The sequence below is a fragment of the Phaenicophaeus curvirostris genome, chromosome 23 (assembly GCF_032191515.1).
Source record: "Phaenicophaeus curvirostris isolate KB17595 chromosome 23, BPBGC_Pcur_1.0, whole genome shotgun sequence".
Taxonomy (NCBI): Eukaryota; Metazoa; Chordata; class Aves; order Cuculiformes; family Cuculidae; genus Phaenicophaeus; species Phaenicophaeus curvirostris.
Genome location: NC_091414.1, coordinates 2,709,341 through 2,723,175, shown reverse-complemented (window position 1 = coordinate 2,723,175; position 13,835 = coordinate 2,709,341). Strand labels below are relative to the sequence as shown.

The window sequence follows — 13,835 nt, the reverse complement described above, 5'->3', positions numbered from 1 at the left end:
AGTCCGATGGCTTCAGCAATTATCTAGAATTTGGAATTAATTTTTCATGCCCACAACAATGTGTGTGTTTTTTAAATGCCCAAGGCGTAGATAATTCCATTAAGAGAAAAACCAGAAATTGCAGGCTTAACCAGAATGGACTGAAAATTCAAGACCGCTATCTTACAAAACACATCCCGGTCTCAGCTTGTCGGGGTTGCGCTGGACAGCAGGGACTGAAAACCATGCAAGGAACACAACTCAGCAACTCGGGGGTTGTTCTGGCTTTGGAAGAGCATCAGCAGAAGGAGAAGGGAATGGGATGAAGGGAATTAACACACCGCTGTTATTGAACATGCCCTTGGTGAGGGCTGATCCCTGGCTGCCAAGCCGCCTGGCCTCAGCACAGTCACTGGGATAAATTCACATCGTTATCAGTGGAGCTCTATTAACTCCTCCTAGGTGAGGATCTTCCCTGTTTCTATTGATATCTATGAATGTAGGCTGAGTCTTTAGGCATGGAATGCACCTAAACTAAGGTTCCTGCCCTGTTCGTGTGGTTCTTCACCCAATGGTGCCATTATTTCTGATTTAAAAGCCCCTCCTGGTGTCCGAGGGGGCCCTGCTGGGTCCCAACGACATCGCCCCGTGCCCGCCTGCTGCCACAGCCACTAATCTGCACATGGGAACTGGCACCGGCGTGGAGGAACCAGATGATTCCCATCGTGCTTCATGAACAACTTTCAACAGACAATGAGCGCTCCTGTGCCAGCACCCGCAGAATCACAGACTCATTTAGGTTGGAAAAGACCTTTAATAGCAACGAGTCCAGCCCTAAACCCAACACTGCCAACTCCACCACTAAACCATGTCCCTAAGCACAACATCCATCTGGCTTTTAAATCCCTCCAGCGATGACGACTCCACCACTGCCCGGGGCAGCCTCTGCCAGTGCTTGAGAACCCTTTCCATGAAGGAATATTTCCCAATATCCAATCTAAACCTCCTCTGGAGCAACTTCATGGAATCATAGAATAGTTTGGGTTGGAAAGGACCTTAAAGATCATCCAGTTCCAACCCCCCTGCCATGGGCAGAGACACCTCCCACTGGATCAAGGGCTCCAAGCCCCATCCAACCTGGCCTTGAACATCTCCAGGGATGGGGCAGCCACAACCTTCCTGGGAAACCCGTTTTAGGGCTTCACCACTCTCATAGTGAAGAAATTCTTCCCTATGTCTAGTCTAAATCTGCCCCTCTCCAGTTTATCCCCATTGCCCCTCATCCTATCACCCCAAGCCTTTGTGAACAGTCCCTCCCCAGCTTTCTTGTAGCCCCTTCAGGTACTAGAAGGTCACTCTTAAGTCTCCCTGGAGCCTTCTCTTCTCCAGGCTGAACAACCCCAACTCTCTCAGCCTGTCCTCGGATGGGAGGTGCTCCAGCCCTCTATCATCTTTGAGCCATTTCCTCTCATCCTATCCCTCATTACTTGGGAGAAGCAACCCACCTTTAACACAACCTCCTTTCAGGAGCTGTGGAGAGCCATGAGCTCTCCCCTCAACCTCCTCCAGGCTAAGCAGCCCCAGATCCCTCAGCCACTCCCAAACCCCTTGTTCTCCATCCCCTTCCCAGCTCCATTCTCCTTCTCCAGATGCGCTCCAGCCCCTCAATATCCTTCACGTAGCAAAACTGAACCCAGGATTCAAGGTGCAGCGTAGGGATCAATCCCTTCCCTGCTCTGCTGGCCACACCACGGTTGATCCAAGCCAGGATGCTGATGGCCTTTTAGGACCCGGGGCCATAACGGGAGGAGGGAGGCACTAGGACCCCCGCACCCGGAAGTTCACCGGAAGTGCGTCACCTCCCTCGCCGCCGCCACCACTCACCCCGCGCCGGAAGTGCTCGTCCCGCCGCTTCCTGCTCTGCGCGGCGCGTGTGGCGGAGCGGCCTCCGCCTTCTCCCGTGTCCGGAGAGACCCACCCCCACCACCAGCGCCGGCACCATGGTGAAACCGCGCTACAAGGGCCGCTGCACCATCAACCCCTCCCGCGCCAGCACCAACCCCGGTACGGGCTTCTCCGGGCCTCTGCGGGGCCATTCCGGGCCTCACCAGGCTCTGCCGGGCCATTCCGCGGGCCTCACCGGGCTCTGCCGGGCCATTCCGCGGGCCTCACCGGGCTCTGCCGGGCCATTCCGCGGGCCTCACCGGGCTCTGCCGGGCCATTCCGCGGGCCTCACCGGGCTCTGCCGGGCCATTCCGCGGGCCTCACCGGGCTCTGCCGGGCCATTCCGCGGGCCTCACCGGGCTCTGCCGGGCCATTCCGCGGGCCTCACCGGGCTCTGCCGGGCCATTCCGCGGGCCTCACCGGGCTCTGCCGGGCCATTCCGCGGGCCTCACCGGGCTCTGCCGGGCCATTCCGCGGGCCTCACCGGGCTCTGCCGGGCCATTCCGGGCCTCACCGGGCTCTGCTGGGTCATACGGAGCTATTCTGGGCTCTGCCGGCTCATTCCAGGCCTTACCGGACTCTGCCGGGCCTCTCTGGTCTCTACCGGACCATTCAGGGCCTCACCGGGTTGCACCGGGGCCTGGTGGACTGCGCCACACTGAGATCTGTACTGGGCTGTAGTGGGCTCTGCCGTGCTGCACCGAGCCAGGCCTGATGCTTTTTTTTTTTTTTGTCTCTGCAGATCGTGTGGGGGGCGCGGGAGGAAACAACATGCGGGACCGAGCCACCATCCGTCGCCTCAACATGTACCGGCAGAAGGAGCGGAGGTGAGCACCGTGCCTAGTGCTCAAAATCTCCAAGAGGCTGAGCTTCCACAAGGTTCCTTTGTGTGGAAACTGCTCTGCTCTGCTGGAGACGCAGAGGCTGTGGAACAGCCTCCGCATAAGCAACTCGGCAGAACTGTGGGTTCCCCAGGGGTCTGAGAGCCTGGGGTCGCATCAGCTGTTGTGTTTTGCTTTGCCAGGTTTTGATTTGTTTTGAGAACAGACTGGTTAATGTGCATTTTAAAAAATGCTAAATTTAAGTCAGGTCTTAACTTGGAAGCTGTCTTACCGTAGGTGTTTGCTTGCAGGAAAGCTGGGGAGGGGTTCCTTATTAGGGAGTGCAGGGATAGGGCAAGTGGGAACAACTTTAAGCCGAAAGAAGGGAGATTGATATGAAATCTTGGGCAGAAGTGTTTTGCTGAGAGGGTGGGGAGGCCCTGGCACAGGTTGCCCAGAGCAGGGGTGGCTGCCCCATCCCTGGAGGGGTTCAAGGCCAGGCTGGATGGGGCTTGGAGCCCCTGATCCAGTGGGAGGTGTCCCTGCCCATGGCAGGGGTGGGACTGGATGGGCTTTGAGGTCCCCTCCAACCCAAATCCATTCCATGATGCTTGCACCAGTGGCTGTTTAGAGCGGATTAAAGATTTCCCTGTTAGAGAAGGGAGTGGTGTTTAGTGGGAAAGGGTGCTTTGGTGCCTTCTGCACCCCAGTCACCCACTGGAGTCACCCAAGCTGGAGTGGGGCTTGGGATCTGAGCTGAATGATATCACCTTTCCCATTTCAAGGTTGGAGTTAACTGTCCTCTGTCCCCTCTCCAGCAACTCAGTCCTAGGTGAAGATTCTGTCTGGCTGTTGTGTGTGATCAAACCTGCTGGAGGGGTGCGTGCTGCCCACTTGTGTTACATGTGTTTTCCTTTCTCTTCCACATAGAAATAAGTATGGAAAAGTGATCCGGCCTCTGCAGTATCAATCAACAGTGGCACCAGGCACGGTTGCAAGAGTGGAGCCAAATATTAAATGGTTTGGTGAGTGTGTTTCAATTTTCAGACATGGCAGCATAAAAACCATTGACCTTTGCGTGTAGGGAATGGTTATTTTGGAATGGTGATCCCAGTGCTGTGGAACAGATGGACGGAGAAGGGGAAGGAACCTCAGTGTGGTTATAGGCTCTTTGTTTGGAGTTTGCTTTGCTCATCGAATCATAGAATAGGTTGGGTTGGAAGGGACCTTAAAGATCATCTGGTTCCAACCCCCTGGCCATGGATAGGGACATCCTACATGCTCCTCCAGTGGTGTTATCCTCTCTCTGTCCATCATTTCTTGGGTTTTGCCCGTGTGTGTTGTAGCTTGGATGTATTAAATGTCCTAAGGAGACCTTTAACATTTTATTTAGCAGTGGGAAGAAAGGAATGGGCTCACGTATGCCAATTTGGGGTTTGTCTCAAGGAAAATTCTGAGTTCTGTCCAAGGCAGTGAAAGGGAGAAGCAGTTGCATACAGTGTTTATTTTTACATGCAGGAAACACTCGTGTGATCAGGCAGTCTTCCCTACAGAAGTTTCAGGAAGAGATGGAAACGGTCATGAAGGATCCTTACAGGGTGATTATGAAACAGAAGAAGTTGCCAATGTCCCTGTTCTACGATCGGATCAAACCACACGTGAGTATTGCTCATCCATGCCAGGCAAGGCTAGGTTTGTGCACAGAGGTGTTGGGAACGTTGTTTGTCTGTGCTCTGGGAACATTGGGAGTGGATGCTTGGGCAAGGACATTTTGAAGAGCTGTCACTGTGCTTGTCCAATGTGAAGGCAAAGAAACAGTGTTTTACCTCCCTGTAGTTTGTGAGATCAATTTTGTATTAGAAATTCTCATTTTCGAACAGGAAACTTGCCCTAAAGCACCCTGGGCTCGTGTATTTGTGTGGGATAACTTGGTGCTGTGTGGCAGAGGGGCTGTGGTTTAGGTTCTTCCTGCTGCAAACACTCCTGTGGGAGAGCTTGAACTCAAATCTGCTTTTTAACATGAATCAGAAGTCCTTGTGCATGCAGCCTTCCTTTGCAGTACGTCCAATCTCAGTTATTACCACGTTTCTTTCACGACGTCTGAGCTGTTGCTTTGGACTCTGTTCATGTGGAAACTTTCCAGGTTTATGTCATAAAAATGTTACCTAAATGAAAGAAAAAGTTATGGGAAACAAAACTCTGCATTCCAAAAACAAATAACTCCTTTCAGCAGCAGATTGTGTCTTGTTCCAAGAAACTCTGGCATTTGTTACAGGCTTTAAAATCTACAATTTTGATTGTAATTATCCCTGACAAAAACCTGCGAATTTGGCGAGGTTCGTGCACTCGTTAGAAAAATGAGAACTGATCAAAGATAGCAGCTAGATTTTTCATCATTGTCGCTTTAATTACATTTGACATCATTATGGTTCACAGTTCTTTGGCAAACGCAAAGCATTTTGTTGCTTATTAAACACCTACTCATGTTTCCTAAAGATTAAGCCGGAGAACTCAAACATTGTTAAGGAAGGGCCTGTGGCTCTTGTCACCGGCTGCAGAGGTGTGGTGAGCCAAGGTCTTGGACGCTACCTGCCCTGAGAGTGGGGAAAAAAGAGTTTTCACGTACCTGTTTTATCCCTAGACCTCCAGAGTTCACATTCTTGACACGGAAACATTTGAAACGACGTTTGGCCCCAAAGCACAGAGGAAAAGACCAAATCTTTCTGCCAGTGATGTGCAGTCTCTGGTGGAGAATGCTGAAGCATCCTCGGGATCTTATGATCAGGGCAAGGACCGAGACCTGGTGACAGAAGACACCGGTGTGAGGTGAATAGAAAGGAGAACTCATTTGTCGTGTACGTTTCTGAGAGGCCAGCTTTATTTTTAAAGAGGTATCATTTAATGTTGATGCTGTTCCTGTACAAGGAGTAAGGAAAGTGAAATTGGAGAGTGCAAGGGTAGGACGAGGGGGAATGGTTTTAAGCTGAAAGAGGGGAGATTGAGATGAGGTCTTAAGAAGAAATGTTTTCTTGTGAGACTGGGGAGGCCCTGGCCCAGGTTGCCCTGGGGTAGTGGTGGCTGCCCCATCCCTGGAGGGGTTCAGGGCCAGGTTGGATGGGGCTTGGAGCCCCTGATCCAGTGGGAGGTGTCCCTGCCCATGTCAGGAGTGGAACTGGATGGGCTTTGAGGTCCCTTCCAACCCAAACCATTCAATGATTCTATTCAATCAGCTAAATCTGGGATTTTTTTAATCCTGTTTTCTCCTGGTGTATTTAACCAAACCGTTGCTTCCATGGGACCCTTCAGTCTCTATTCATAATTCGCTTTCCTTTGCATGTCAGCATCTCCACACTCACGTTTTGGGTTGGATGGGGAGACAGAAATCTCTGAGTCAGCGAGTGTTTGCAGAATCTTCCTGCATATGGGTCGGTTGAAGGTGGAGGGTAGGAAGGAGGCTGAATCCCAGCTGTGGGTTATGTCAGCCTCATCTTCTCTTCTGTCTGTAAATGGCTGTGACTGGTTACTGTGGTGCTGATTTCTCTGGTGACCTTCTTGCAGAGATGAAGCACAAGAGGAAATCTTTAAGAAAGGACAGTCCAAAAGGATCTGGGGCGAGCTCTACAAGGTAAGCAGCGTTTGCAATCACAGCAGAGTCATGTCTACCTATCAGCCTTTACACAGTCAGGTGCTTCAGCACATTGTTAGAAATCCTGTATGGCAACAATCAGAAGAGCTCTGAAACTATTTATTGCTGTGTTGGGGAGGTTTGAACCAATTGAACTTGCTGGGAGGTTTCTTAGAGACGTTGAGACTCTGACTTTCTTCACACAGAGATGTCCTGAGTTTGCTGTTCCCTTCCCTGCTTTCCTGTCAGCCCAGTGGAACTGATTGAAACCACGCTCCCTGTTTCTGGTACTGATACAGAACATAAACGGGAACAGAAACAGCTGGTGTATAGGAGGGGAAAACAGAGATTCGCTTTCAAATCTCTGCTTGACTGAGCTTGAGTCTTGAGCTCTTGTCCCACTGGAACACACATCCTTGAAATACATGATCCAGAGGCAGACTGGCAGAGGGGAGGCATTGGCTTCACTTAGATTCCTGGGGCTTCACTACAAATCAACCGGGCAGAGGCCCTGAAGTTTCTTCAGGCTGAAAACATCTGGCATGTCAATAGGGTTGTGTTCGGAAGGGTCTGGCTGTGAGTCCCCTTGATTATTAGGGAAATGGAAACAGAATTTGGGTTGTCAAAGTAGTTTGTGTCCTTTCAGTGACCGGTAGGTGTGAAATTGCTTGACTTTTTGCTCTAAATTTCTGTATATGGCTTAAAAGCTTTTCATCTAGATCTGAAAGTGCTGGGAGTGATAGAGCAAAACAGATTTCAGTAAAGCGCTGCCAAAAATGCAGGAAATAGCTGTGAAACAAATTCGCTTGGCTTGAAGCGAGTCATAAAATGACAGCTCCCTGCTGTAGATACTTAGTGGACTAACAGCAGGTTCCTGCTTGGTGGTGTGTTTCATATTGATCCAGAAAACATACTTTATATCCTGATCCTTTATGAAATGGCAGAATTTAATTGCTTCAGAGTGGATGGGGAGCATTGTTTTTTGTCTGCTGAAGCAATTAATTTCCCCATTTGGCTGCGGTGTTTTCTTTGAGTGCTACAAGCGTCTTCGCGGTGGGTAAGAACAGGTAAAAGCTGTTCAGCTGACCAGGCAGAGTGTGGAGAGGAGCTGGTGGAAGAGAATGTGGAGGATCGATGGAGCTGCACTACACTGTGGGGAAGCAGCATTTGTTCCTGAAGGACACATGAGTTTTAAATCAATTATGATGTTTAGAAAATGACCGGTTTTCATTTTGGAGGTGTTGATATCTTACTATCTGTAAAATCCTTTCCCTGCGTGATTGTTTTCCAGGTGATTGACTCCTCAGACGTTGTTGTTCAAGTTCTCGATGCCAGGGATCCCATGGGCACTCGCTCCCCTCACGTGGAGTCGTATCTTAAGAAGGAGAAACACTGGAAACACCTCATTTTTGTCCTGAATAAATGTGATCTCATTCCTACCTGGGCTACTGTAAGCACCATTCTGCTTGCTATTCTTCAGGCCTTCTTTGTTCGTGTTGGCAGCCTCTGCGTTAGTTCTGTGGCCAGTCCTCACGCTGACCCCCCAGGGTGGAACATAACTGGGTCGATGGGAGCTCTTTGCTTGCTGCTGTACGAGTAACAATTAACGATGTAAATCTGTCCCAGTTTGACTGAGTTGAGCAACGCTCATCAGCCACAAATTCTCTGCTTCCTCTGTCTGGATTTAACAGTTCAGCTGATGTCTCCAGAGTACGCTAAGTGTTAGTCTGCTTAAGATCTATATCCACCACAGCTGGTTTTCTTTATGTTGTTAAACTAATTAGTTTTAGCTAGCAGTGAAGGCGTTTTGGGGAGATTTTTTGTCTTTCATTAAAACAATACTTAGTGCTTTTAGCTGTTAGGTTGGTGAAACGCTTCAAAGGTTCTTAAACAGTGAGTTTTGCACAGTTGCATCTGTGACCCAAGCAAAGACATTGTTACTTCTCCTTGTAAGCAGATTGTTTTGCCACCTCCACAATGCAGGATCCCTGACTGAGTAATATTTTCCTCTCTAGAAGCGCTGGGTTGCTGTCCTTTCCCAGGAGTATCCAACGCTTGCTTTCCATGCCAGCCTCACAAACCCTTTTGGCAAAGGTGCTTTCATACAGCTTTTGAGGCAGTTTGGAAAGGTATGGAGCAATTCTGGGTTTTTTTGTGGTTGTTTGGGTGGGGTGTCTATCGTGGAGTCTTTTTGTTGGCATTTGGGGCTCAGCAAACTTCCCTGTGGCCATTCTGTCAACAAACGAATGTGTAGAAGAAAGGAACATCCTCCACTCCTGTTTATATCCTACATGCATGCTTGTTCTATGAAGGTGTTCTCCTTTCAGGTATCTTCTTTCTTCCAAGAATGGCACCTTGTGTTGCATTTAGATCAGTTCCTGTCTCTGCAAACCACGTCTATATTGTCTCCAGCCACTGTTTGTACTTGGTTCCTCAGCCTAAATGGTTCCCAAATAAAGTGTTGACAAATAATTTTAGAGCAATAAGGAAGATAAGAGGTTCACACCTTCCTTTTGAAGTAGCAAATATTTCTTTCAATGCTTGGAGTTCTTGAGTGGCGAGCTGGTAGGACCTTTACACGTTTCTCCTGATAGAAAAGAGCTGGTCTCAGGTTTTGATCCAATACTTTGGACTCCCTTTTGCTTTCCAATATAGCAAGAACAGTGGCTGCTCAGATGTTGAGTCGTGGTAGTAATTCCGTCCTTCTCTGCAAGGTGAGGTGAAAAATGTGTGTTATTTCTTAACAGTTACACTCAGACAAGAAACAGATCAGTGTGGGTTTCATTGGTTATCCCAACGTTGGAAAAAGCTCGGTGATCAATACCCTACGGTCTAAGAAGGTCTGCAACGTGGCACCGATTGCAGGGGAAACAAAGGTAGGAGGAGATCCCTATGTTCCAGACAACAATTAATTATGTAAGTGCATCATCAAAGGCAGAATCCATGTGAAATGAGCTGAGTGACATTTTCAAGTCCAACACTTGAACTGAATGGGTGGTGAGACCCTGACTTGGAAACAGTGGGAGCATTCTTAGTTGTCTGCTCTGTACGGTTGTGCTGGGATGCGAATGCTGAGCTGCCTGACCCCTGCCTGCACTTCCCCAAGTCAATGGATTTGGTACCTTTGTGCTGTCACTCTCTGTTAGCGCTGGATTCTTAACTCTGTTCTACAACAATGTGACAGTAATCAAGACAAGAAAGTTACAGGAATCCTTTTTGCTAGCCTGTTCATTTTATTCCTAAATATCCCTAAAGTTAAGGATCATGGAAGAGAAAAACTGCATTTCAAACGCTGTGTAGAAGGAAGTAACATGGGGAAATACCAATCTCTTTCAGGTGTGGCAATACATTACCTTGATGCGGCGGATTTTCCTCATCGACTGCCCGGGTGTGGTTTATCCATCTGGAGACTCAGAAACGGACATTGTGCTGAAGGGAGTAGTATGTGTCTGCTTGAAATGCTGGAAAATAATTGCTCTCTTTGATACGTTGGGTTCAAAGAAGTGAATGCACGCTTTCCAAAGGGTTGATATGCTACTATTTGTTTTCAGGTTCAAGTTGAAAAGATTAAGAGCCCCGAAGATCATATCAGTGCTGTGCTGGAAAGAGCCAAACCCGAGTACATCAGAAAGACTTATAAAATTGATTCCTGGGAGGATACAGAGGACTTCCTTGAGAAACTCGCCTGTAGGACGGGAAAACTGCTGAAGGTGTGACAACTTTGTGTTTGCAGGCTGGAATTGCCCATGGCCTGTTAATGAACGTGGCAAGCAGGACTGTGCCTGTGGCTTACGGGAAAGGAAAGTGCTGTGCCTTGCAGACATGGAAATTCATTAATAATGGGTTCTTTCAGGGTGGTGAGCCTGACACGCAGACCGTGAGCAAGATGGTTCTCAACGACTGGCAGAGAGGCAGAATTCCATACTTTGTGAAGCCACCAAATGCAGAAACAGGTCCTCAGGTGAGAATGTGATGCTCCTGCCTCTTCTTCTCACATGTAGTTTAGTTTTCCTAATGGTGTTCGCAGTGGCTTGTCCCAGAGTGCTGTGTCCTTGGGCAGTGCACGTCCTGGGCTCTGCGCGAGTCTGGTGATTCAGGTGACACACACTTGCATTTGGTGAGGACCAGACAGCAGTCCAGTACCTGAAGGGGTCCTACAAGAAAGCTGAGGAGGAACTTTTTACAAGGGCATGTGGTGATAGGACAAGGGGGAATGGCTTTAAACTGGAAGCGGGGAGATTTAGTTTAGATATTAGGAAGAAATTCTTCATGATGAGGGTTGTGAGGCCCTGGCCCAGGTTGCCCAGAGCAGTGGTGGCTGCCCCATCCCTGGAGGCGTTCAAGGCCAGCTTGGATGGAGCTTTGTGCAGGGACACCTCCCACTGGATCATGGCAGGGGGTGGAACTGGGTGGGTTTTCAGGTCCCTTCCAAAACGGTGGGACAGACTTCGTTGATAATATATCCATTGCTTTCTTTCTTGTAGCCTCCTGCGTTGGAAGCAGCTATGACATCGAGCCAAGATAATAATGAAGAGAAAATCTCTGAATCGGTAGCACCAAGTGTGGAGCCAGTGGAAGAGAATAATAATGCAGACAGTGAAATGAAGCAACTGATGTCACAGGTTCGGCAGAACTTTGGGAGGATTAATGTGGCGCCTCAGTTCTCAGAAGAAGACCTGGTTCCTGTGGATGTCCCAGGCTTTGATGAAACAGACAGTGACTCTGCTGGAGAGGAGGAGCAGGAAGAGGAGAAGGAGGAAAATGAGCAACATCAGGATTCAGTGGAGGAGGACTTGCAGCCGGATCTGCCCTGTGCCCGGGAGGGCTCTAAGGCTGTTCTCCAGGCTTTGGAGGAGAAGATTGCGAAATACAAAAAATTTCTGGATAAAGCCAAAGCCAAGAGATTCTCAGCAATCAGGTACTGGGATCTGTTCCATCACCTAAACATTTCACAGGGGAAAAGGGGTTGATGCTGTTGTGCCGTATTTTCAGTCCATACGTGAACTGCATGACTGGTTCCTCTGTGTTGACTCACACAACTCATGGAATCACAGAAAGGTGACAGACAGCAGGTCTAGTTTTAGCAAGGCTCATCCACCAGCTTTGTGAGGACTGAGACTTCAAGGCCAAGTGCTCTATTTTATCCCTTTGTGCAGCACACAAGCCCAGTAACTCCAGAGACAAGATTGTACTATGCAGAGGTGCAAAGGCTGTGGCTTTCATGCTGATGGGCAACTGGGATCTGTTGGAGACCTATCACTTCTCAGAGACGGTTACGTTTTAGGTTATGTCATTCTTTCATTGCTTGTTTTATCTTTTGTAGAATCCCGAAGCAGCTGACTGAAAAAGTGCTTGCAAAATCTGTGCAGAATTCTGAAGAGCCGAAGGAAGCTGAAGACAGAGGTAAAACAAGATCAGTAGTTGTTCTTAATCTACAGTTGTAAATCCTATAGGCAAGAGAGGCAGCCGGGGGGAGAAGCATTGGTAGGTGCTGATGGCAAGTTCTTTTTCCTCTGGAGCTGTTTGAATCCGTAGCTATCCTGCTGCCTTGCTGTGGACACCTGTCTTTGTAGCCAGATGCGTTTCTCAGCCAGCAAGCAAAGACAAATGTATTTCCTAAAGAATGATGCTACAGGCATATTGCAGTCTGAGCAGCTTCCATCCCACATGGTGTAATATTACACAGGAGGGAGTGGAAGGGGTTTACGATGTTATAAAAGCACAGAGCTACTTCAGGCTATATGTTTTACTGGGGTGACTTCAAGAGGCTGTGGCTTCGGTTTCCGTAGTAAACTTGATTAAAGGCACAATTGTGTGGAAGAACCCTGCTCTGACAGGACCATGAAGGTCTTCTGGAGTTGCATGGAGCTTTAAGCAATCTCCATCTGAAGGAGAGTTTTCATCGTGCTAGGGAGCGATTCTGGTAAGGAACACACGTGTTGTTCTGGCAGAAGCCATTAAAATACGGCCAGAGGAATGCTTTGCTGGAGTAGATGGATGGGATGGTGACGCCAGTCTTGAATTCTGCAAACAGATGGGTGTTCTGGAAGATGCTAGAGTGTTTGATCTCTGCTGTTTACAGGCAGCACAGAAAATAAAAGAAAGCGGAAAGCAGAAGAGGAAGATGAAGATGATTTGGGTAAACAGCCTGGCAAGAAGCTTACATCCAAAGAAGTAAGTGTGGGTTCTTCTGGTACAGCAAATGAACAGGCTATCAGAGCTGGGATTTTTTTACACAGATGACCTGTTATCACTCGGATCTTTCAGAGGGGCAGGAGTGCAGGGGCTGCGGGTGAGGCAGGGCAGGTGTGAAGACAGGGTGACGTGAGATGTCACAGCGGCGTGTTCCAGCTGGGTGTGCACCTGTAGGAGGGCCCAGCAGGGGCAAAGGGTGCTGAGGGCAAGCCCTGCGTGGGAAAAGTGTGAGCGTTGCCTGCTGCTGCTGTTGGGAGAACAAGGGCCCACGTGCTAGGAGATGGGAGAATTTGAAAGTCGATGGGCAGTACTGGAGTACAACAGAGCCACTGCTGTTTTCTGTCTATGTTGGTCAAGTCTCAACGGTTCTAGAATAACTTAAATACCAAGGGAAAGAGTGTGTAGGACTTTGAAAGGGATTTGTAAACGAATGTGCACTGCAAGGGCTTTTTGGAGCATTGCTGTGAGCAGTTAGGACTCTGAGAAGGAATGGGAGACTGGTTTGTGTTTGTAAATGTTCTGACACATCTTCTCAAGACCTCGTAGGGCATCAGGCTCTGCTTGTCCCTTGTTCTTTGCTTTTGTCAAGGCTAAAGCATCTCTTCCAGTGTCACATTTCAAGAGGGTGGGTGGATTCCATGTCAATGTCCGTATATTTGCATCAGAAATGTTTGGCTTGAAATGATTTACTTTACTTAAGACGTGTAGAATGCAAAATGAACAAGGTTGGAAAGAATGCAGCTGAATTTGGGGTATGGATACTGCAGATTGGCTAATGTGTTGTGTGTGTATTTGCAGAGAAGACGAGCCGAGAGGCAGCAGCGCTCCAAGAAAGTGGGAGTCCGGTATTATGAAACTCACAACGTGAAAAATAAGAATAAGAACAAGAAAAAAACTGGCTTAGAGGAACAAAGATCAAAGCACAAAAAGTTCAAACATAAGCAATAATTGCTTATTCTATTAAATTTTACATAAACCAGCTCTAGTGTGCAGTGGCTTTTTTAATATAAAACTTGCTGTTCCCATTCCCAGCCTGGTGGGATTGCTCCGTCTTGTTCCCGGGAGCAGCGGCTCGCCTTTTGTTTCTGCATCATCTGAAAGTTCTTTATGCAGTTGGAGATGGTGGCATTTCCACATCACCATCTCTGGCCAGGAAACACTGCGCTGGAAAAACATCTCCTGAAGCGTTGCTGGGCGGTGGTTCGGTGTTTGTCTGGAATCTGGCTCTGTAGAGCTTTTCTCTTGACCACAGCGTATTCTCTTTTTCCCTG

At 48.6% G+C, this 13,835-nt stretch overlaps 1 protein-coding gene across 1 annotated transcript; it reads left to right on the top strand.

Annotated features, from left to right (window-relative positions):
• Nucleotides 1-1,899: 1,899 nt before the first annotated feature.
• GNL2 (G protein nucleolar 2) lies at nucleotides 1,900-13,543 on the top strand. Its single transcript, XM_069875352.1, has 16 exons — nucleotides 1,900-2,043; nucleotides 2,666-2,750; nucleotides 3,675-3,769; nucleotides 4,263-4,402; nucleotides 5,386-5,570; nucleotides 6,303-6,369; nucleotides 7,661-7,819; nucleotides 8,385-8,498; nucleotides 9,117-9,245; nucleotides 9,706-9,810; nucleotides 9,921-10,079; nucleotides 10,223-10,330; nucleotides 10,854-11,287; nucleotides 11,693-11,772; nucleotides 12,452-12,543; nucleotides 13,363-13,543. The coding sequence occupies exons 1-16, from the start codon at nucleotides 1,980-1,982 to the stop codon at nucleotides 13,510-13,512; spliced, it is 2,166 nt and encodes a 721-aa protein (XP_069731453.1). The 5' UTR covers nucleotides 1,900-1,979; the 3' UTR covers nucleotides 13,513-13,543.
• The last annotated feature ends 292 nt before the right edge of the window (nucleotides 13,544-13,835 follow it).

Coding starts and splice junctions, on each gene's coding strand:
- GNL2 (XM_069875352.1), top strand. CDS start 1,980: ATGGTGAAACCGCGCTACAAGGGCCGCTGCACCATCAACCCCTCCCGC. Junction 2,044..2,665: donor CCGCGCCAGCACCAACCCCG/GTACGGGCTTCT, acceptor TTGTCTCTGCAG/ATCGTGTGGGGGGCGCGGGA. Junction 6,370..7,660: donor TCTGGGGCGAGCTCTACAAG/GTAAGCAGCGTT, acceptor ATTGTTTTCCAG/GTGATTGACTCCTCAGACGT.